The following is a 25710-nucleotide window of genomic DNA, read 5'->3' on the forward strand; positions in this document are numbered from 1 at the left end:
ATAGTAACTATCTTTAAGGTCATAAAAGGATTCCTCTAGGGCGATAACCGATCCAAGATAGTTGATGGTGCAATGGTGAAGACCTTGCTTCACTGCTCGGTCTTTAGTATTGTTAAGCAACTCAGCAATATAAGCTTCATTGTCCGTGGCATTTAGCATAGGAAATTTTCAAAATGATGAAACAAAGGGTCTTGAGATTAGCTGTTGTGGCACGAGGGTTCGAGTTGAATGTACTCTGGCAGAACTTAACGTCTTTGGTTTGTCCACAAATTTGGTCGACAAGCGAGAAGGCATCATGTGGATTGAAGGGCAAAGCAGAATAAGAGTGAAAGAAAAGGAAGGGAAGAAAACTAAAGCAAAGAAAGAGCATTGAGTGGTTGGTAGAGGTCATTATGTATCTGACAAAGCTATTTGCAAATAAGAAAGAGCATAGAAGAGTTCAACAAAGCTAAACTCCTTATATAACAAGTAACGTCATCTGTGGGTTCTAATTAGCTTAACTGGTAAAGTCTGATAATTGAAAAAGAGATATGAGGTTTAATTCTCATCTACAACAAAATTCAATCGATGTACTGATCTGATGATAAAAAATTATGATTAAGACATTATATGTTGAAACTCTCTTAAAAAAAACAAGTAACCGTAACTTACAGCATCAATTTCGTGACCAAGTCTTGATTTATTAAGAATAGGCTGGTGTGCACATATGGATGAATACATGTTCGACAAGTCAATAAATAAGGCGTTAATGACGTTTTTTTTCCTGAGGGCTTCAGGACCTCATCCCACGTAGCACTAAAATTGTGAACTAGCAAAGTCAAGGCTTTACAGCCACAAATTGCACCGTGATTAATGAATCCCATTATGGCTAATCAAATAAAAGACAACAGTTAGAACCCCTTTCCCTCTCCCTTGTGTGTGTGTTTGTTTCTCAAAAAAATAAATAAATAAAAGACAACAGAAAAAAGACCCACACAGGAACAACCTAAAGGAGTGGCCAGTGAGGCAGTGACACTCCAATCCACCACAAGGTAGCCTATATATTACGAAATCCATGCCCACTTACAAACAGTAAAATCTTTTAAGCAATGGATCTTATAACTTTTTTCATTTAAATTTTTAGTAGTAAAAATTAAAACTTTAAACGATATCATTTACTAACTAACCAACTTACAAAGTGGCATGATTGATTAATTAGTTTCACATCAACAACATAATAAATAAATTCTTAATTATTTTTTAGTGATATTGTAGTTAGTGCAAAATTTTACTACATATAAGTCTTACAAATCTATATAATATCTAAAAACTGAAATATATCATTTATCATTATTACGTACACTCCTTTTGAGCAATATCATTTCAATTCACTTTCATCCATTTAGTCCACTTTGGTCAATTTAGTTTATTTTGGTCCATATGATCCAATTCGGACTACTTCAGTTCACTTTGGTCCAAGAAGTACGTTTGGCCTATTGCGTCCAATTCAGTCTACTTTGCTCCTATTTGGTCCAATTTGGTCCATTCGGTAAATTTTGGTCCATTTAGTCCACTTTCGTCCATTTGGTACACTTCGGTCCACTTTGGTCCTATCAGTCTACTTCAGTCCATTTTGGACTAATTATGCCTTTAAATTTATTATTTTTGTAAGTTACCTCAAATTTTTATTTTTTCTTAATTTTTGGGTTAAAATTTATGAAATTTTATTCTATTTGAGCGATAGTCTTTAATTTTGGGCTAAAAATACAAACAAAATAGGCATTAGAAATTTGAAATATAGGCCCTAAAAAGGCCAAAAAAAAAAAAAAAAAAAAGAAGATAATATTCAAAAGATGACCTTAAAATTCAGGTTTTAATAATAATATAGGCATATTATATATATATATATATATATATGTGGGGGGGGGGGGGGGGGGGGAGCTACAATTTAAAACGTATATAATAATTTAAACTTAGTGTAACATGTTACATGTGTCCATGAAATGGGGTGTACAATTTTTTTTTTTTTTTTAATATTTCTTGGATGTGTTCAAGTTAGTTTTTTTTTTTTTTTTTTTTAATCCTTTTAAAACTTTTTTTTTCCATTTATATAAAACAATATTATAATTATATAATTTAAATATTTTATATCACATAAAACTTATAACAATAGAAAATACTTTTAAATAATACATGCACTATTTAAACTATAAATTTTACCAGGTTTACAACTAGCTTTTTTTACTTATTACCTATCGAAAAGGGAGAGGCGTCATTAAAATCTGGAAGAATAATACAACTTCTCCATAACAGACTACTAATCTAGATGTGATACAACTTTGACTTCAATAAAAGCTAACATTTTAAAGAAAAAGTACATCATTTCAACAATGTCATTAGGCATCTGAAATGTAAAGAAACGGGAACTCAAGTCGCATACTAATACCTCGCAACAAACAGCTACTAAGCTGCCAATGTATTTCAAGTAAAACTTTCTACACATAACAAGCATCTTAATTGGTGCCATTACAAGATATGGTCGACATGATTGGATAAGATTATAAAAACTAACTTTACAATAATTTTAAAAAAAAAATTATAATATCCCAAAACAGAATTTATACCTTCAAAATAGGTGTACAACATAATCAGTCAATCTTATCGGATGCATGCCCCTTAATAACGAAATGGAACAGTACATGTTATTTGAAAAGAAAGGAAAAAATAAATTACACCTCCCTTGCAGATCCAAGTGAACATTTGAATCAAAACAGTAGCTGAAGAAGAGAGAATACAATATGCAAGATACCGGTCAAGTCAATTCACTGACAAGCACAAGCGGGGGAGGTTGGAACAATGTAATGGTTGAAAATTGGGATAATATTATTTGAATGAACCAAAGCTTTTGGTGATCGACCTCATGAATCAATAGCTTCGTTGATTATGTTTTTCATTACATATCAGCTGTAGAAATATAAAATCAGGAATGTTTTCTAATAAAGGTATTCATACAGTGAAGAAATTTAAGAATGAAAAGCAGAAGCTTTAAACTGACCTGCTTGAGAATGATCTAAATGTACAAAAAAAACTTGCAGTGACTATCACAGATAGCAAAGAATAAGCATTAGACCTTAAAAATAAATAGAAGTTCCTTCCTGCAAACAAAAAATTTGTGACACATAAGAATGTGTAATTATGTACATAAAATTACCAAAAGATAAAAATATCGCAAAAATGGAATCCACAACAATTAAGAGAGTATTTATTATCACAAACTTATTTCTTCAAAACAGAATTGAGCAAACAAGAAAACTTAGAATGCAGTTGGACTTATTTAAAAATGCATATATAACCATCCAGCTTATATTAGAGTCTACCATCGCAAATATTATTTAAAATGCTTCCTTCCCTTATAAACATCTGACCAAACTACAGAGATTTTTAATTCTTTGTCACTGGAATACATACCTGCAGCATGAAGGCTACTACTAATACAGTCATAAAAAGCATTGCTGTCTCAAAAAGCTGAAAGTTTAAGTCCATAGGTTGCCCCGGAATCCAACCAATGAGCACAGAAAAAGGAATCTGCAGCAATATAAAGATGATTTTAGTGGATATTGATGCCAAAATGAAAATCATCAATACAGTAATACTAAACAGAACAATCATCAAAGCACAGTATCTCATATATGAATGAGCCTCCAAGCACAAAATGGATTGTACAGGGATGACATTTTAATGACAAGATGCAAACATGAAAAAAAATGCAGATGAGAACCTAATCCTGCTCCCGGCATGATAAAATGTGAATAATTATATATAAAGTAACGGACTTTACTGAAGCTAAACAAACAGAGAATAATAATGTCTTTCATTTTCTTGTTTTGAAACAGTGTGGATTTGTCTCAAGGGTTTCTTGTTCAAGCTGCAATAAACATCACATCACAGATAACAAATATCACACGAAACAAATTCATGTAAATAGGTCTTAATAGAAGCATATATTTCAAAGTGTACAAGATTCCTACCATAAAAAGGTGGAGCTGCTCCAAAAGAAGAAATTACTCATGATAGTAAGTGTGATCCTCAACAGCTCTCTTTTCCAGCTAAAAATTTTATCCATTATTCCATATGTTGAGACAGCCAATAAGGTGCAAAACTAAGGCTACAAAAGGGACTATTCCCGTATTCTTGAAGATGACAAGCCTTGATTGAGATTGGGACTTCTGTTGTATATACCTTTGTCTTGGAGGAAACATGACAGGGGAGGGGATGATCAAACTCCATTTACTAATATAGTTTTAATGATGAAAGAGATATTTAATATTTTAACAGAACTTCAAAGCAGCTGAAGAAACAGATCACTTTTTGGTTCCTCGAAATTTGTCAGTTATTCAGTTACTAAAAAAGAATACATTTATTTAACATGAGGATGCACAAAACACTTAATGACTTGTCAATAACATAGAAGTTAGAGGATATTTTTGAAGACTGAAATAGTTATATCCATTTCTGTGATTCAAATATAGGTTCAAATGCAACTCAAATTAAACAGTATAAACAAGAAATTAAACTAAGGTCAAACAAACTCTTATTTTTTAGAAGTAAAAACATAAAATAGGTTTACAAGGAACCCATCTGATTAATGCTTACCCCAAACATAGATATCTGAGTTGATGATCCTATTGCCACTCCTTATGAATTGTCCTGTGAAGAAACTCAATTCTTAAAACTCATTCTAAAAAGAAATTGTTAGAAGAGAATGTTAGAAAGCTTACAAGCTTGTCTTTCATGGCAAACATAATAGCACTTGCATGCTCTGTGGCATTCCCCACAATTGGGAGCAAAACAACACTGAGAAATTCAAGTGGCACATTCCATGCAATAGATGCTCCCTGCAAAACAATCAACCAATCAAAAAATTCGTGAGTCAAAGACCAGTAGAGAAAAAAATATAAAATTACTAGAAGATTACCATTAGAACTTTCATCTATTATGATAGTAAAAAGGTAACGTTTCTAATAGAAACTCTGGAATTTCAAAGATTCCTGCACATAATTTTACTTTAGGGTTATTTTCTTAATCATATTTGGTCTAGATTATTCTAGAGTTTGTAATAGTATTAGGACTATTTTAGTGGGATTTCTTAGGCTTTAGTTTAGAAATCAATATTAGGAGTCAGGTCCAACTAGGTTAAATAAGATTCAATCAGTCTATATAAAAAAATTCAATTTACTTATCAAATATAATATATATATATATATATATATATGCTTCATTGTATTTACAGAACTCAAACTTAATCAACAGAATTATCAGTGATTTGCATTATTGAAGATGTGTTCCTAGAATTTTCTTCTCTCTCTTCTCTTCTTTGTTCTGCATTACTGTTCAAGTACTCTTCACACAGGGCCAAAATGGCCCAATACCATGAATTTTTGAAATATTTTGTAAAAAAACACTGTTTTAGAACTATATAGGAAAATACCACCTTTTATGGAACTCGAGTTTCTTAAACTCGAGTTCCTAGGAGTTTTGCCACCGTGACGCTGCTGTTTCGGAACTATATAGGAAAATACCACTTTTTATGGAACTCGAGTTTCTTAAACTCCTAGGAAGAAACTCGAGTTCCTAGGAGTTTTGCCACCATGACGCTACTGAGGTGGAAATTGGGCCATTAAAAAATGCTTTTTTTTTTTTTCTAAGGTACTCGAGCATGGTGAGCTCGAGTACCTTGTAAGGAACTCGAGTTTAATAAACTCGAGTTCCTTATAACTTTTTTTTTTTTCTGAGGGGAACTCGAGTTTAATAAGGAACTGGAGTACCTTAGAAAAAAAAAATGCATTTTTTAATGGCCCAATTTCCACCTCAGCAGCGCCACGGTGGCAAAACTCCTAAGAACTCGAGTTTAAGAAACTCGAGTTCCATAAAAAGTGGTATTTTCCTATATAGTTCCGAAACAGTGTTTTTTTACAAAATATTTCAAAAATTCGTGGTATTAGGCCATTTTGGCCCTTCACACAGCCCCCAAACAGCAACAAACTTCTCACTTTTCCTTTTTTACAACCCCAAATGAATCCATTCTACTTATACATCAAAATCCTAAAACCCCACATACTTTCACAACGCAACGATAGTTGGCCATCAATTATCTTCTATCTAGTAGACTTGGTAAAAGGGCCCCGACTTATTTCCAGAATTAGAGTTCAACCACAGCTGCCCTGTTTTTTGGGGGAAAAAGTTCCTTGCCAATTTTTGCTCTACCAAATAACCACCATACAATCCACGGAATATCAGCCCTCTGTCACTTATATCAGTCAATGCCCCAAAACATGATAGAAAAGTAACCATATACCAAACCAGCATTTGATATAAACATCAAAACATGGCCAAACAAAGTGTTGTGTCATTAGAGTTTCCAATTGCAATGGCTCCTATATGTAAAGAGCGAAAAAGGAAATTATATATATATCCTTTAAGAATTGATTTAGCCTTCAAAAGTACATAATCATAAATTTTCTAGGAGAAAGAAACACTAACAAGAATATATTACCTCTATTGCATGAACTAAATATTCAAATAGGATTGAGATCCAAGCAGTCATAATCAAAAGCCAAATTATTGATTCCCATTTCGAAATCTCAGGACCTTCATCGTCATCTGTGCTCTCTTCAGTCTGACTCCATTCCTATGTTCATACCATATATCACACTATAAATTAATTAATTGAAAAATCCAAGCTAAAAGAAATTCTCCCACAAATTATGATAAGGAAAATATTGGATATACACCATATAAAGCAAGGCCGCGTTTTAAAGCTCAGTAAGTCACTAAGCCAAGCATATGTAGCATTTAAAAGTGTACTAAGCTATAAAAAAAGGTATCAAGTTACTCAGTCCATTAGATTAAGCAGAGGTACCCAGAATATCAACAACATCAAGAAAGCTGTCAAAAAAATCTGAGCCATTCATGTTTTTCAACTTACAACTAATAATTCTAACTTGCTAGGCATCATTTTTTTTTTTTTTAATAAGTACTTGGGCAGCCACCATATTGCAAATAAATTGTAGCAAAATCCATGTGTAAGAATGAAATTTAAAAGAATACAATAAAGAACACATGGTACTAAAATGTTTATATCAAATGCTAAATTCACAGACAAAAATGCTAAATTCCTTCCTATACTGAAATGTACATATCACATCTTTTCTTTATGAATATATTTTTTTTTTATTCCAAACTTTCTTCTCTTCCAAATTTAAATTCCTTTTCTTTTCCATATAAGCAACCAATTAGAGAAACAACTATTTAGTATAAAATTAAATAATAAAAAATACTTCCAGTGATCTATTTTTGGTTAAATCAATTTTAATCTGAGAAAAAAATTTCACCACCATTCAACTGAGACTAATTCACAAATTAACGATTTTGTTCTTACATTTCCAAAATTTCTTCGCTTCCAAAGTTAAATTAATTTTCTTTTTCATACATTTTCTTGGGAAACTATGAAAATTGCTCACTTTCGATGACGTATTCAGCTCAAACCGACCTTAACGACGTCGTTTCTAATGGCAGGTAAAATTTCTCTGAAGAAAGTTGGAAAAGAAAGGCTGAATCGAAGTGAGCGTCATAGAGTAGGAATTTTCGTTCGAAGCTACTCCGAATCACCTTTTTTATCATCTTCTCGCCGTTCGTTCTCCGCCATGAATCGTGTGAAAACGACGATTCCTCCGTGCTTTTTTTTTTTTTCAAATTTCAGAGAGAGAGAGAGAGAGAGGAGAATTTGATGTTAGGGGCTATTTGACTGAAGAATTTAAAAGGAGGATCATGGATGGGACACTGGGCTGGGCTGGGCTGGCCCATATTAAAACTTCTTTTATTTGGTGTCGTGTTAGCTCAATTGAGATGGTATCTTGTGCACTTGTCGCATTTCTCATAAGCGTATAGACTCCACATGCTTGTGAGAAACGTATTCTATTAGACAGATGCATAACATAATGTGAATCCCGCAGGCTTGCGGCTTACATACTTGTGAAAAGCATGCTTCATAAAATGAGATAGTAAAATGAATTGTCGTAATTTCTAGAGAAATGGAGAGAATCTTATTTCAGTGTATTGAGGGTAGTTGGTTGAGTTTAGTTTGGAAAGGTGAGGCAAAGACAGATTTTGCTTATCCCAATCAAAGACGAATCTATATTAGGACTACATGAGCCAAGACATGGCCTTCTGGCCCAAACAACCCCTATTATACATATATTTTTAAATTGTGGTCCTAAGGACGTATTTGAACCCGAAAAATTCAATTTATCAAAATAGATCACCAACAAAAGAAAATAAATAAATAAATCGGTTGGTTAGTCCATGATGTGTAGCCAAAGCTGCCAAACTCTAAAAAAAATTTATTTTACCTATTTTTTTTTTGTTAAATATTGTTTTGTACATTCTTTTGTGTTTTATGTAGATTAAATCCATTAGTAAAGAAAAAATAATAGTTTCCTAATTAGGATACATTAAGGACAAATAAATAAAAAATTAGGAAGTTAAGAACTTAAAATAATATTGCTCTTTTATTTATATTTTAAGGTATTTCATTGTTTTGAATATACACACGTAGGCTTTTCCCTTTTCTTTATCAATATATTTCATATTAGTTTTTTTCTTCTTTAGAATTGGAATGGTAGTGGATCCAAAGCACATATATGTCTTTTATTTGTTGTCAATTTATTCTGTGAATCACACCAAATGGTTAATAAAAACTGGAAGATCAATAGCCTACCAACTTATTTATAAAATGGCCAAAGGCCTTGTAGCTGAATTGGCACTTCCCCATGTACAAAGTGCTTGGGGGTCTAGGAGGGAAAGGGTTCGAATTGCGGTGTTAGCAGCATGTTATAATTATTTCTCAAAAAAAAAAAACTTATTTATAAAGTGGTTGTACTTTTGATTACTTTTCCAATATTTCTACTGCAACTATGAAACAAGAATTTTTAGCCACGCATATTAACAAAATTACACTTCGTAACAAAAAGAAAATTGATTTTTTTTTTAAAAGGGATATTTTTTATTTTATTCATTGAAAGAGAAATGACGCAAAAATATAGTACAAAATCAGTAATTGACCTACAATAAAAACTTTTCCTATAGGTCCAGTGTAAAAAGCCAGCTGCCTAAATTAGAGTGAAACCAACACATTAGCCACTTAATTATTCGCATTCCTTGGAGAGAGATGAATGATTAAAAAAAAAACCTGAAAATTCCTTACTCTATAGCATATCCTAAACGCTCAGCCAAAGGTGTTATACCCAATAAACTTAGAATTTAGAAAGAAGACCAAAGCCTGCAATCTACCTCAACATAATGAACAATAACAAATACAACAAAATGATTCAAAATCACTAGTCATCATCAAATAGTAGCAGGAACTTTTTGAATATATTGAACATTAGCAATATGATATAAATTTAGAAACCACAGTACTAATAAAAAAAAGGCTATTGAATACATTATTCTTTGAGAGAGAGAGAGAGAGAGAGAGAGAGAGAGAGAGAGAGAGAGAGAGAGAGAGAGAGAGAGAGAGAGAGAGAGAGAGAGAGAGAGAGAGAGAGAGAGAGAGAGAGAGAGAGAGCAGGAACTCCCTTTTTTTTGCAAGTTTATTACAAGGTTTTGAAACCCGAACCATTCATTGAACTATAAAAGAGAGAGATTCAAGGTTTTTTAGGTCGAACCGAGGTTGAACCGAGGTCGAACCGTAATGATGTCATAATTAATTTAATAATTAATTAAAGCCTAAATATAGATATTAAATTTATAAAACTAGCAAAATTGACTAACATATCTATATATGTGAGGGAAATTTAATGATTTTCAAGCATATATTTAATAATTAAATAAGAAAGTTAATAAAATAAAATAATAACCATGAAAACATTAAAATTTATGATTAATTTTTGAAGTGGAATATTTTTGAAGGATTTTAATTATAATTTTTTTTTATTCCTTGTAAGAGATGGATAATTTAATTAAGTAAAATAAAATTGTGTTAAGTTGTCTTTATTAAAAAAAAAAAAATTGCTAAGGGTTGGACCTCACGGTTCTTGCCACCAGTTTTGCATGAACCGTGCAGTCCAACCTCGATTTTAGGGATTCACGAAATTGCCACATATGCCCAGTTCTCTATGCTTAAAAAACCGAATTTCAATCCAGTTCCTGGTTTTCCCGATCCAACCTCCCGATCCGGTTCAGGTCTGAAAACAGTGGTTTATTATTCTTGTAGTTTTATAGTTCAAACTCAATTGCATAATAACTTAATCAATCTATTTTCTTTAATATAAATTAATCAATCAATGCTTCTCAAGATTAATATACATGGTCTAAATCAAGTATGGGTAGCCAAAATAATTTAGAACTTTTTTTAAAAAAAATTCCAGTTAACTCATAATCATGTGTTGGGTTCATAATTGACCTAAATTAATTATGGAGTAACCAAATACTTTAACAATCTTATCTCTTCAACTAATATCTTGATTAAGGTATCTTAATTATTTTATTGAATATTTTTTTTTTGAGTAAACAGTAATACTTATTAGAATACACACGAAAATGGTAATACTAGTATTTTAAACCGAGTTTATAATATATTACATAACCAGAGTAGAACTACAAAAGGGCCTAACATTTGTAGTTGTAGACTGGGAGTATAAATAGCGGACACTAGACACACACAATCAATGTAGGATAATCCCAGTCTACAACTACAAAGGTTAGACCATTTTGTAGTTGTATTTTGATTATGTACTGTACTATAAACCCGATTTAAAATACTAGTATTACTATTTTGTGTATGTTCTAATAAGTATTACTATTTACTCAAAAAAAAAAAATGAATGTTTATCCCACATTAGTTGTATGTGTTTAGTGTCCGCTTTTTATAACCTTAGTCTATAACTACAAATGTTGGGCCTTTTTGTAGTTATATTTTGGTGATGTAATGGGTAATAAACCTATTTTAAAATATTACTGTTTACTTTTTTAAAAAAAAAATCTTCATTGCGAACGACCATCAATGCCAGTAGAGCTTTTGGATGAAGGAAGAGAAAAGTCAAATCTTTCCTATTGGGTGAGAGAGACTAGGATTTTCGTTCGTTCTCTGCCATGATTCGTGTGAAAACGACGATTCCTCCATGCTTTTTTTCCAAATTTGAGAGAGAGAGAGAGAGAGAGAGAGAGAGAGAGAGAGAGAGAGAGGAGAATTTGATGTTATGGGCTATTTAACTGAAGAATTTAGAAGGAGGATCATGGATGGGACATTGGGCTGGGCTGGCCCATATTAAAACTTCTTTTATTTGGTGTCTAGTTAGCCCGATAGAGACAGTATCTTGTGCACTTGTCGCATTTCTCATAAGCGTATAGGCCCCACATGCTTGTGAGAAACGTGCTCTATTAAATAGGTGCATAAGATAATTTTTCAGTCCAATAACAATATCTTGTGTGTCCGTCCTATGGAGTATGTTTTTCATAAGAATGTGAATCCCACAGGCTTGCGGCTTACATACTTGTGAAAAGCATGCTTCATAAAATGAGATGGTAAAATGAATTGTCGTAATTTCTAGAGAAATGGAGAGAATCTTATTTCAGTGTATTGAGGGCAATTGGCTGAGCTTGGTTTGGGTGTGCTTCAGTCCAATGTAGTAGAAAACAATGCAATCTCAAAATTTTCTTCCCCCTTCCCAAAGAAAAGGTGAGGCAAAGACGGATTTTGCTTATCCCGACTAAAGACGAATCTATATTAGGACTACGGGAGCCAAGACATGGCCTTCTAGCCCAAACAACCCCTATTATACGTATATTTTTAAATCGTAGTCCTAAGGAGGTAGTTGAACTCGAAAAATTCAATTTATCCAAATAGATCACCAACAAAAGAAAAAAAAATGGTTGGTTAGTCCATGATGTGTAGCCAAACTCTAAAAAAATTATATTTAACCTAATTTGTTTTGTTAAATATTGTTTTGTACATTCTTTTGTGTTTTATGTAGATGAAATCCATTAGAAAAGAAAAAAAAAATCCTAATTAGGATACATTAAGGACAAATAAAAAAAATAGGATGTTAAGAACTTAAAATAATATTGCTCTTTTATTATATTTTATGGTATTTCATTGCTTTAAATATGTACACGTAGGTTTTTCCCTTTTCTTTATCAATATATTTCATATTAGTTTTTTTCTTTAAAATTGGAATGGTAGTGGATCCAAAGCACATATATGTCTTTTATCAGTTGTCAATTTATTTTTTTAATCGCACCAAATGGTTAATTAAAACTAGAAGATCAATAGCCTACCAACTTATTTATAAAGTGGTTGTACTTTTGATTACTTTTCCAATATTTCTACAGCAACTATGGAACAAGAATTTTTAACCACGCATATTAACAAAATTACGCTTCGGAAGAAAAAGAAAATTGATTTTTTTTTTAAAGGATATTTTTTATTTTATTCATCGAAAGGGAAATGACACAAAAATATAGAACAAAATCAGTAATTGACCTACAACAAAAACTTTTCCAGTAGGTCCAGTGTAAAAAGTCAATCGCCTAAATCAGAGTGAAAACCAACACATTTAACCACTTAATTATTCACATTCCTTGGAGAGAGATAAATAAATAAAAAATAAAAAAACTGAAAATTCCTTACTCTGTAGCATATCCTAAACGCTCAGCCTAAGGTGTTATACCCAATAAGCTTAGAAAGAAGACCCAAGCCTGCAATCCACCTCAACATAATGAACAATAACAAATACAACAAAAGGATTCAAAACCACTAGTCATCATCAATAGCAGCAGGAACTTTTTGAATATATTGAACATTAGCAATATGATTTTTTTTTTTTTTTTTGGGAGAAACAAAAAGGGTGACTCACGTGTGTTATCATAACCGACCACACCCCACAGATACATCGTCTGTGAGTTCCACCAACACATAATGGTGCCCGTGAACTCCCTTTTTTATTTTTGCAAGTTTATTATTCTTGTAGTTTTATAGTTCAAACTCAATTGCATAATAACTTAATCAATCTATTTTCTTTAATATAATTTTTTTTTTTTTTTGAGAATCAATCAAGTATTAATCAATCAATGCTTCTCATGATTAATATACATGGTCTAAATCAAGTATGGGTAGCCAAGATAATTTAGAATTTTTTTAATTCCAATTAACTCATAATCATGTGCTGGGTTCATAATTGGCCTAAATTAATTATGGAGTAACCAAATACTTTAACAATCTTATCTCTTTAACTGACATCTTGATTAAGGTATCTTAATTATTTTATTGAATCTTCATTGTGAGTTAAAGAGGTTTAAAGCTTGTACTGTGTATCCAAGAGTTAGGCCTTTTTGGATATACACCATTGTCAGTTTCTTTAAGACTTTCTCCCCTCTCTCTGCGTGTGTGTTAAAATACTTAATATTCTTAGTTAAAAAAAAAAAAAAAAAAAAAAAAAAAAAAAAAAAAAAAAAAAACCACAATGCCAGTAGAGCTTTTGGATGAAGGAAGAGAAAAGTGAGATCTTTCCTATTGGGTGAAGGAGACTAGGATTTAGGTAAGTAGTCAGATCATGATCCTAATCTGCTAAACAAAGCATTAAAAGGGAGGATTCTAATGGAAATTTTCAAAGTCTTTGAGTATTGACAAAGGTTTTTGTAGGGGTAAGGGCCCAAGATCATATATTGGGCCTTGGGCTTTATCCGAGACATTGATGAGTCTGAGGAGGAACAAATAGTTGTTAAGGATTCCCAGTTAAAGTCTCATAAGTCGGGAACGAATGGAAGATGATCCGAAGAGGAACCCCTCCTCGAATACGACGAATGTAACCCAAGTGTGTACTCTAGCAACTAGAGTGACCCTCCAAGAGGCTCCAGTGATAGGAACGTGCCTCATGAATATACGAGAAAGAAAGAAACTTAAAAATATCTAAGGAAAAGCTGCTATCACCACATTAAATGTATTGCAGCTACTTTTCTGGCCGCATTTATGTGAAGAAGACCTCTGAACAGTGTTGTCTTGGCTATCACAACTCATAGAAGCCTAAAAGGAGTGTCTAATGGGACGGGTACTCAAATAGGGGCTTAAATGACCGACAAGTGTAGGATCAAGATGACCCAAAAGGAGCTATATAATGTAAGAGACCCTCCATGAGAAGAGGATAGGAAAATAGAGAGAGAAAATATTATAGCAATCTAAATTATTCTGATATCCAAGAGTGATCATTATATACAGGACTGACCTCCTCGGACTGAAAGTCCATTGATATCAGTATCCTTTATTTGTGTTTGATTGTCATGCAATTCAATACTAGCCATTGTTCAACTCATTAGAACCTAGTTCTTTGACTTATTCTCTATAAATTTATTGTATTGGGCTCATTGGGCCAAGACTCCATACGTTTTGGGTTTGGGCTGCAAATTGGGACCCTACAGTTTACAATTTAAAATTTTATAATTTTATCATGATTGGAGTACTTCAATCATTAAAAATTGAACATGATTGGATCCTATTACATCAATTGATCTTCAAATCACTTTTTTCCCCTATAAAAAAAAAATTAAATTTTAAATCAAATGGCAATAGTTAATGTGAATCTTATCAAACTCCTTTTCCACAACTAATAATCTTTAAGAATGCAAAGTAGGAGAGAGAGATTGAATAATGTGTATACTAATGTATAATATGTATGTGTAACACTATACAATAGAGGGCCTTATATAGGTATATTATGTGTGAAATTTAAGTAATATAAGTATACTACAAGTACAATATTCTAGGCCAAGCCCACTGGATTGGACTGACAGACATATATACTAACATGATATTGAAAAGCCTGTTTGATTGGGCATTTGAGCTAGGCAAAAAACATGTGTTTGGCTAGGATTTTGTTAAGAAATTGTGTTTTTAAAAATGCTCAAAACTTGGGTTTTAAAACTGAAGGAAGAAATTGCTTTTCTTGAAATGTCAATTTTATACACAACTAATGTTTTCACAACACATTTTATTGAAAACACACATTTTTTCAATAACCTATCCAAACAGTCTATTCCATTATGCTTCTTTTCTATTTATTTTGGTTCCCTATCTTTTACTATTTATTTATACTTTGTTGTTTGTTTGTGCAAACTATCAAAGTATTGCAACTATTTGCAAAACTTCCGAGAATTGACAAATGTTTTATTTATTTTCTATTCTTCACCCTTGTTTTTCCATAACTCCAGCAAAGTATGCTACAAAGAATAGTATTTTAAAAAGTACGCTAAAAATCTTGTAACTCAACTGCGATTTTTGGTATTTTTAATAGAGATTTTCATGATTCAAATCACTTATCTTATTTCCAATGGTAACTATTGAATTTATAATAATAAAAAATTAAAAAAAATTTACGAAATAAAAATAGTTTCAAATAATTTGATCATTACCAAAAATCCTATAGCTCAGTGGCATATATGATATATGTTCCCCTTTATTAGGAGAATTACGATTCAAAGCCTCACAACTCATTGTACTATCAGATTTTAATATATAAATATTGCTCATTGTCAATGTTATTCCAATTGAATGTATTCATGTGAGCTAGAAGCATGACCCTGATTCTACCTTTAAATAATTTTCTTTGTCCAAATTGCGGCAATCTTTCATTTAATAGAGAGGAGAAGTCCATATACTCTGTGCCCAAATAGTTTTTTTTTTTTTTGAGATAGAATTTCAATCTATGGTGTCCGCTCCTGATGATAGCTTTTTATTATCAGACCAAAACACCAATCAGTTTTTGGAATAGGCGGGGATTGAACCCCAGATCTCTTATTCAACTATCAAAGACTTTACCATTTGAGCTAACTGGAACCCACTGTGCCCAAATAGTTTAAGATTGTTACGTACTAACACAATTTATGGACGGTATATTAACAGTCATTGGTATGATATCTTCTCGATAAACTTTTACCCATAAATAAAAAAAAATAAATAAATAAATTGTCTTTTATAATAAACCCTAAACTCAGAGACAATTTTTTTTAGAGAATCAACTCAAAGACAAACTTAAAGTTCAGAAACAAAATAGAACCTAAAAATAGAAATCGACCCAAACAAGGTCAGTTAATCTTCATTTACGAAATCCAAGAGTTTAATAGTAATTTAAATCATGTGGAGATTATTTTTCTTTAGAGGTGGACTAACTTTTTTTTTATCACTATAAACATTGCATATGGCATGTATTTTGTATTTTATTTTTTATTTTTTTCATGAAAAAAGAACAGATCTGAGGTTTAATTCTTATCTACACCAAAATTCAATTAATGTCTTGATCTGATAATAAAAAAATATCATTAACACGTCATATGTTAAAACTTTGAAACTCTCTTAAAAAAAAAAAAACAAGTAACCGTAACTTATAGCATCAAAATCGTGACCAAGTCTTGATTTATTAAGAATAGGCTGGTGTGCACATATGGATGAATACATGTTTGACAAGTCAATAAATAAGGCGTTAATGACGTTTTTCGTGAGGGCTTCAGGACCTCATCCCACGTAGCACTAAAATTGTGAACTAGCAAAGTCAAGGCTTTACAGCCACAAATTGCACCGTGATTAATGAATCCCATTATGGCTGATCACATAAAAGACAACAGAAAAGAGACCCACACAGGAACAACCTAGAGGAGTGGCCAGTGAGGCAGTGACACTCCAATCCACCACAAGGTAGACCATATATGAAATCCATGCCCACTTACAAACAGTAAAATCTTTTAAGCAATGGATCTTATAAATGTTTCCATTTAAATTTTTAATAGTAAAAATTAAAACTTTAAACGATATCATTTACTAACTAACCAACTTACAAAGTGGCATGATTGATTAATTAGTTTCACATCAACAACATAATAAATAAATTCTTAATTATTTTTTAGTGATATTGTAGTTAGTGCAAAATTTTACTACATGTAAGTCTTACAAATCTATAAAATATCTAAAAACTGAAATATATCATTCATTGTTATTACACTCCTTTTGAGCAATATCATTTCAATTCACTTCCATCCATTTAGTCCACTTTGGTCGATTTAGTTTATTTCGGTCCATATGATCCAATTCGGACTACTTCAGTTCACTTTGGTCCAACAAGTACGTTTGGCCTATTGCGTCCAATTCGATCCACTTCGCTCCCATTTGGTCCAATTTGGTCCATTCAGTAAATTTTAGTCCACTTTCGTCCATTTGGTACACTTCGGTCTACTTTAGTCCTATCAGTCTACTTCAGTCCATTTTGGACTAATTATGCCTTTTAATTGATTATTTTTGTAAGTTACCTCAAATTTTTATTTTTTCTTCATTTTTGGGTTAAAATTTATTAAATTTTATTCTATTTGAGCCATAGTCTTTAATTTTGGGCTAAAAATACAAACAAAATAGGCATTAGAAATTAGAAATATGAGCCCTAAAAAGGCAAAAAAGAAAAAAGAAAAAAGAAGAAGATAATATTCAAAAAATGACCTTAAAATTCAGGTTTTAATAATAATATAGGCATTATATATATACATATATATATATATATATATATATAGTTTTGGGGGGTACAATTTAAAACATATATAATAATTTAAACTTAGTGTAACATGTTACATGTGTCCATGGAATAGGGTGTACAATTGTTCAAGTTAGTATATATATATATATATATATATATATAAAATCCTTTTAAAACATTTTTTTCCATTTATATAAAAAAATATTATAATTATATAATTTAAATATTTTATATCACATAAAACTTATTAAAATAGAAAATACTTTTAAATAATACATGCACTATTTAAACTATAAATTTTACCAGGTTTACAACTAGCTTTTTTTTTACTTATTACTTATCGGAAAGGGAGAGGTGTCATTAAAATCTGGAAGTATAATACTTCTTCTCCATAACAGACTACTAAGAGCATTTCCAGCAGATTCTCCAAATTTTTTTACTATTTGGAGAATGAACAGTGACATTTAGCTTTTACCTACCCGCTTTTTCAAATACACTTCCAACAGATTCTCTATCCCATTCTCTATCTCATTTAAATATTATTTTTTCATTCATTGTTTTTTTTTTTTTTAATCATCATTTATTATTTTTTTAACAACTAAATTTTTCAATGAGAAGTGTTATGTTTACAACATTTTACACAATACTTTCACAACAAAATTTATGTGGAAAGTTGTTACTAGTTCTAATTTGAACCCATCACTGAAATTATTTTTTTACTCGCCAATATTAACTAATAACAATCTGTTACTTAAAATTTATTGTGAAAATATTGTAAAAATATTGTAGTAGTATTTCCATTCTTTCATCCATATGTTTCTTTCTTTCTTTTTTCTTTTTTTTCTCTTGTTTTTTCTGCACCACACACGTATTCCCATATATCTCATCCTCTCCATTTTTTTTCTCTCTACTTTGCACTTCCGGAACCTCCCTCTCTATTTCTTTCTCCAACTCTCTCCTTTTCTTTTCTTTTTCTACCATTATCTTCAAACACGCACAGACATGCATAGAGAGAAAGGAGAAATCGCCCTTGCTCCACCACACCGCCACCGCTGCTCCTCCTCCTCACCATTGCTGCTCCACCACACACATACATCTCTATATTTTTTTCTTGATCTTTTATTGTTGTTCTATTTTTTTTTTTTTTCTGTTCCTGATCTGTTGTTGTTGTTGTTTTGATTTTAGATTTGTTGATTAAATTAAATCAGTTTTTTATGAGAGCAAGAATTATCCTGTGAGAAGAAACAAATCAAAGAAGAAAGAAAAAGAAGTGATAAAATATTAAGTGCTGGAATTTTTTAATGAAAAAAAATCAGTTGCTAATCTACAGTAGCCCATCAAGTCTGATGGGCTACTGTTCATTAGCCAAAAAAATCCAGGTATACCGAACCTGTTGGAGCATGAACAGTGCACAAAATCTCCAAATTTTAGCTAACAAACCCATATATCGAACCTGTTAGAGATGCTCTAAGCTAGATGTGTTACAACTTTGACTTCAATAAAAGCTAACATTTTTAAGAAAAAGTACATCATATCAACAATGTCATTAAAGCTGCGTTTGGATTGGGCTGATTGTGTCTGCGTCTGCGTTTTGTTTGTTTTTTTTTTTTTTTTTTTTTTTTAAAGCGTTTTTCAGATTGCGGCTATTGTTCATGCACTGTTCAATAAACAGTAGCCGCAAACTTTGACTTTTCAAACTATTTTGGACCAATTAGTGCACATCGTGTACTGTTCACGGATCCACAAATTTCACTTTTCAGCAACTTTTTTTATTACAAATGGGTCCCACAGTACTATTTACATATTTAAAAATTATTTCGCTACAGTATTTTTCAGTTTTCAGTTTCAGTTTTCAGCTGTATCCAAACGGACCCTAAGCATCTGAAATATAAAGAAACGGGAACTCAAGTCGCATACTAATCCACCTCGCAACAAACAGCTACTAAGCTGCCAATGTATTTCAAGTAAAACTTTCTACACATAACAAGCATCTTAATTGGTGCCGTTACAAGATATGGTTGACATGATTGGTAAGATTATAAAAATTAACTTTACAATAATTTTAAAAAAAATTATAATATCCCAAAACCAATAATCTACCACCAGTCCTGCTGGTTCTCTTATGTTCTAAAAATCCCATTCATTATGATGAATTATGCCTTCAAAATAGGTGTACAACATAATCAATCAATTTTATTGGATGCACGCCCCTTAATAACAAAAATAAAACAGTACATGTTATTTGAAAAGAAAGGAAAAAAAATTACACCTCTCTTGCAGATCCAAGTGAACTTTTGAATCAAAACAGTAGCTGAAGAATCAAAACAGTAGCTGAAGAAGAGAGAATACAATATGCAAGATACCGGTCAAGTCAATTCACTGACAAGCACAAGCGGGGGAGGTTGGAACAATGTAATGGTTGAAAATTGGGATAATATTATTTGAATGAACCAAAGCTTTAGGTGATCGACCTCATGATCAATACCTTCGTTGATTATGTTTTAAGAAGCAAAAAAATTATTGCACATACACACGTGAGTGGAAGTTCCATATGACAAGAAATGAAGAAAAAATTAATATAACATTATTGGGCTCAATTTTCAAAACTCATTTCCTTTAGCTTTTGGGTTACGCAGTATGTCACAAAAACAAGACTTCCTAAAATTTCTACAAAAGGGGTCTAAAATTTAAATGCAAGAAAAGTTTTAAGAAAAGACTTTCCAAAATCACTCAACCAAATTCAAATGCAATCTCAGCATCGTTTACACTGTTTGTGTCTCAGCATCATATACATATCTTCAGTAAATGATAAAATCACACCTAAAAGTATCAAGAGCAACCCAAACAAAACTATAGCTTAAATGATGAGACACGTGCAAATTAATTTAAAGAAAATCTCACGCAACCAAAACCCATCTTGTTGTGCTTGACACTAGGGTTTGAATCCCACTAGTCCTCTTCCCGCTATTTACCTAGTAAAAATAATAATAATAAATTCAAAACCCTTATTCAACTTCTAGGGTGCTATTTCCTCCACAAAAATAAATAAATAAATAATTCTAGGGTACTAATCTCCACTTTTATTTTGCCCCACAACTTCAATGTACCCCAATTGGGTAAATCACCATTTCAGCAAAATTTCATTTCAAAAATCACAAATAAGCCATGTATCTGTATCTACCCACCTATGTAGAGACACAAAATTCAAATTTAACAACCAATAACATGTTCTTTTTATCAAGTCAATTTTTAGAATTTAGAATTGAGATAGATTATGGGTTGTTGTACCTGATTGGGCAGGCAGGACATGAGAGCCGTGCCATGGAGCTTGACTCACAGCCCCTTTAATTCTTCCACGGGACAAAGTAGACTTGGCAGACTGGCTCTTTTATAGCGTAACTGCTTAAGCTTCATTATAGTGGTTGCAAGGAATCTACCAAAATAGCCTTCGAATTTGATACAAAGAGCCTGCTTATTTTGCCCAAATAAGCACAAACTTGTTGTCTTTCATTGAGACTTTACAAAGTGATCACTAAGATATTCTACAGAGAAAGTGGGCATCATTGCAAGGTATTGGATATTACTTCTAACAAATTAATTGCTTGTATGAATTGAAATGTGATTTTACACCACTAATCTATAGGAATAATAAAACTAAAATTGGACTGTGGTGTACGTTCATAACAAATATCCTATTTATACATGTTAATAGAGTAAATATAGATGATCATAGAAGTATTAACCAGGTCGAAGATCATATAGAAATCATCAAAATATTGATTAATATGATTACATGATACGTGGACTAAATATTAAGAATCTTACAACATTTGCTTACAATGCTATACCAGGTTTGTGCCACTACACCACTAAGCTTGTACCCTAGGTGATCTAGGAATTGAAAATACAAAATTCTCCATTGCTTGTTCCATAGTAAAGGACCCAATACAACCCAAAACCCAACCACAAATCCAAGTGCCATACTTACAAAAAACCAATCCACCATATGCCCACCAAAACCCTTGCTCCTTTTGTTTTCAATGTTTGGTTTTACATAATTTATAGTACAATTATCAGTAAGTGGAGGTCCACAAAACTTGTTTCCAAAAAAACTGGATGCACTGAGGCTCTGTAGCTGAGTGCTTGAAGGGATTCTCCCAATCAAATTGTTGTTCGACAAGTTCAAGTGGCTCAAAAATGTCAAACTTGACATACTTTGAGGAATTTGACCTGAAAGTTGGTTTATAGAGAAATCAATAGATTCTATTGATCTCATATCACCTATATTCTTCGGGATCCTTCCAGTCAAGATATTAAATGACAAATTCAATGATTGTAGACCTTGGAGACTAGCCACTTCTTTAGGAATCTCTCCTGACAAATTGTTGTTGGAAAGATCTATAATATTTACTAGTCGAAGTGTGGTGGAATATTCAAGAGAGTTTCCCTTAACCACAAGCAATTCACTTTCAAAAGGCACATAACCATAATCTAACGACTGTAAAGGAATAAAAATGGGATAATTTAAATTGTTATTTCTGGCCATCGTACTAAAATTGTTAACACATTTAGGTATGCTCCCAAACAGCTTATTATGTGAAAGGTCAAGGATTTGGAGTGAAGTTAGAGCACAAAGTTCATCCGGTATTTGACCATAGAAATTATTGAAGCGAAGGCTGAGAATCATCAAGCTTGAAAGTCTATGTCCAATCCACTTTGGTATGCTCCCAACAAACTCATTTTTGCCAATATCAATGGTAAACAAGTATTTACAATTTTTCAACAAGGATGGAAATTTTCCAGAGAAACTGTTATTGTATAGGTGCAAAGACCTAAGATTGATAAGAGATCCAATGGATGTTGGAATTTTACCAGTGAAATTGTTGTTCCCCAAATTTAAGGCAGACAAGTTTTGCCACTTCATCCAACAATTACTTATTTTCCCTGATAAAAGATTTTTTCCAAGATTGAGAAATTCCATTTTTTTGGGCTCATTCATCTTGTAACACAAAAAGTGAGAAATAGATCCAGATAGTGAATTGTTAGAAAGATCAAGAAAGGTCACATTTGAGGATATACAAGGTAATGGACCTGTGAAGTTATTTGAACTCACATCAATTGCTGAAGGATAGGACAAAATCAAAGGGATATGTGGAATCTCTCCATAGATTTGATTGTGAGAGATATTTAGATAAGTAAACTGAGAAGTCAAGTTCCACAACCGAGGAGGAACTGCATCTATAATCCCTGTGTTGGATATGTCCAAGTTTGAAAGTTGCTTTTGTGAATAGAGCCATGAAGGAAATTTGGGCCCTAAATTCCATGATCCCAAAGCTAAAGAGTTGAGTTGAAAAGGAGGGATCCAATTGAGACTTACATTTAAAGTCAATCGATTCTGAGATGCAACAAACTTTTTTAATCCCATTAAATTGGCAAAGTGAACTTCTAACACCACACCCTCCAACATATTGAAACCAATATTCAGAGACTCTAATTTGGAGAGCTGTCCAAAGCTTTGAGGGAGAGTTCCGTTAATTTGATTACTCTGAAGGTTCAAGGATCTCAAAGAGGAACGATTTCCTATAGACCATGGAATTGGACCTGAAATTGAATTATACCCCAAAGAAAAGATGACCAGATTTTTAAATTGCCTAAGTTCATCAGTCAACTGCCCAGACAGTTGAGCATTAAACAATTCTAAGATCTCTAGTCCATTTGAAACACATCCTGATAGACTTTCAAAGATTTCAGATATCTCTTGACTCCATTTGTTTGATGACAATCTAACTACCCTTAAGTTGCAGAGATTACCTAAAGATCTTGGTACCTTTCCTTCAAGTTCATTGGATGACAAGTCTATGCTAATGGCAGATGTTAGGTTTCCAATGGCACTAGAGATTCTACCCTGCAAAATATTGTACCTGAGGTTGAGGAACTCAAGATGACTAAAACTGTACAGCCAATTGGGGATTGAAGAGTTGAACTTGTTGATAGATAGATCAAGGTGCCTAAGTGAAGTCAAATTCAGGAGATGAACAGGGATTGGACCTTGAAATTGATTCCAAGATAGATCAAGAGAAACCAGATTATGAAGACCAAAGACCCAAAACGGAATCGAAGTGTTTTTAAAATGATTGGATGAAAGATCAAGGGTGGTGAGAGATGAAAAGTTAATACTACTGGGTATCGATGGTGGGGTGAAACCAGAAAGGTGGCAATATGACAATCGTAACTCTAACAAGGAAGGGAGTTTGTTTATCTCCTGTAGCCAATCAGAGGCTTTGCTAAGGTTTGCAAAACTCAAATCAAGGTGTTGTAGTAAAGGAAGACTAGAGAGCCATTGAAGGTTCATGGCATACAAATTATTATTATAACCTCCAAGATCAAGATAGTGCAAATTAGAGAGATTCCCAAGTTGATGAGGAATCAATCCCCCAAATTTCGCATAGGAGAGATTAAGATATCTTAAGCTCCCCATTGAACCAAGGAATTTGGGAATGTGAGTACCACCGAAATCATTGTAGCTGAGGTCTAAGTAAATCAAATGCTTCAAATCAAGCAGAGAAGGATTTATCTTACCGCCGAACACTGACCTCTCATAGGCTTCAAATTGAGCTTCATATTGGGCATCATCGGTAGTAAGCTCGTCATACAGAGGATGAAAGGTTCTGAGATGGAGTTGGAGGACATGATCGGTGCGGTTGTCGCAGATAACACCGACCCAGTGACAGCAATCCACGTCAGCAGCCCAAGAGGCAAGGCGGTTAGAAGGATCTGTAAGGTCTTGCTTGAAGTTGAGAAGGGCATGTCGCTCACTTTCAATGCAACGAACCTCAGAGTCGGCAATGAGGAAACAAAGGAGAAAGGTTAAAGTAACAGCTATTATTATTCTCAACAAGGAACCCTCCTTCGTCATCATCATCACGCTTTTATGAAAATAATAATAAAACTGATAGTGATATATGATTTTGATATGTTTGGTACCAATGGCATAGGACTTATTTATAGGGAGCGGACCCATCCATCCATCTTATTGCATTGTGCTTGAGGAGTTTGTTTGATGCTTTCAATTTCAACCACACATTAGGAAGCGGACCATCCATCCATCAAAGTCTTGTAGATGGGACCCTCTATTTGGATACATTTCAATTTTCTAACTTATGAAAAGTGCAAGTGTGCAACGCATGGTGACTTGATTGGTCAATACCTATTCATTACTTGTATCAAAATTCAACCATCTTTAAAACAGAATATGTCCCACAGTGACTTAAGTCTCTGGTATTATGGTAGGGATTGTTCGGCAACAAAAGTTCGTTGGGTAAAGTCGTTCTAACAACGTTGTATATTTTTTTTTTTGTAAATAAGTGTGTAAAAAAATGTGTAAAAATACGTATAATGTTGTTTAAAAATTAAAAACACGTTAAACTACTATACCAAACCGGTCCAAAGTTTTTAAGGTGATAAACTGATAATATCACTACTTGTATGCTAAAATTATATAATAATAGTCATAATAATAGGATATCATGTAGACTTTACCTGGATCTTACATTTAAATGTTGCAAAGAAAAAGGGGACAAAAGTTTTATGTTATCCTAGGCAAATACTCCTCATTGGAATTACAAAAACTAGGCCGGATTGAACTATTCTTAGGCTCAAAGGGTGAATTATTATAAATTTATTAATGGGCTGAGTTTGTCAATTCCATCCTCAAATAGTAAAATAAATTTATTGCATTGGACGGCATGATGAAAACATTTAATAATGGTGATAACAAGATAGTTTTATTTAATTAGTTGAGTGAATTAGTCATCTTAGATTTTTTTTAAATTTACACATTCTTTAAATCATTAAATTTAAGTAGATCCAACGGTCAAAAAAAGGCATTCATTAATGCTAATATTCTAATTAAGATCTTATTTATTATCCCTTATTTATAACATTCTATAATTATCTCTAAAATCAAAAACTCTCTCCTCTCTCTTTCTCCTCCATCACTCTTCCACCTCCACTGCCATAAGGAAATAATTCATAACGCCAGGTGTAACTTTTTTGGATCTGTTACTTTGAAACATTAATTAGTTTCCATGAGGTTCACTTGAAATATCCAAAACTATAAACTTGGCGAAAATTCTTAGAGATTAATTGCTGTAGTTCATAGACT

General features: G+C 32.4%; 1 protein-coding gene and 1 pseudogene across 1 annotated transcript; both read right to left on the reverse strand.

The window, feature by feature from the left end:
- Positions 1-2585: 2585 nt before the first annotated feature.
- Positions 2586-24501, reverse strand: LOC126694118 (receptor-like protein EIX2). The gene is made up of 2 exons (XM_050390181.1): positions 20032-24501; positions 2586-2911 (listed from the first exon to the last, which is right to left on the reverse strand). The coding sequence occupies exon 1, from the start codon at positions 24466-24468 to the stop codon at positions 21352-21354; it is 3117 nt and encodes a 1038-aa protein (XP_050246138.1). The 5' UTR covers positions 24469-24501; the 3' UTR covers positions 2586-2911; positions 20032-21351.
- Positions 3081-7684, reverse strand: LOC126694022 (vacuolar cation/proton exchanger 5-like; annotated as a pseudogene).
- Positions 24502-25710: the final 1209 nt, after the last annotated feature.

This window comes from Quercus robur, chromosome 8 (assembly GCF_932294415.1).
Source record: "Quercus robur chromosome 8, dhQueRobu3.1, whole genome shotgun sequence".
NCBI classification, from domain to species: domain Eukaryota; kingdom Viridiplantae; phylum Streptophyta; class Magnoliopsida; order Fagales; family Fagaceae; genus Quercus; species Quercus robur.

Excerpts from the sequence above, each read along its gene's own strand:
- LOC126694118 (XM_050390181.1), bottom strand. The coding sequence starts at position 24,468 with ATGATGATGACGAAGGAGGGTTCCTTGTTGAGAATAATAATAGCTGTT.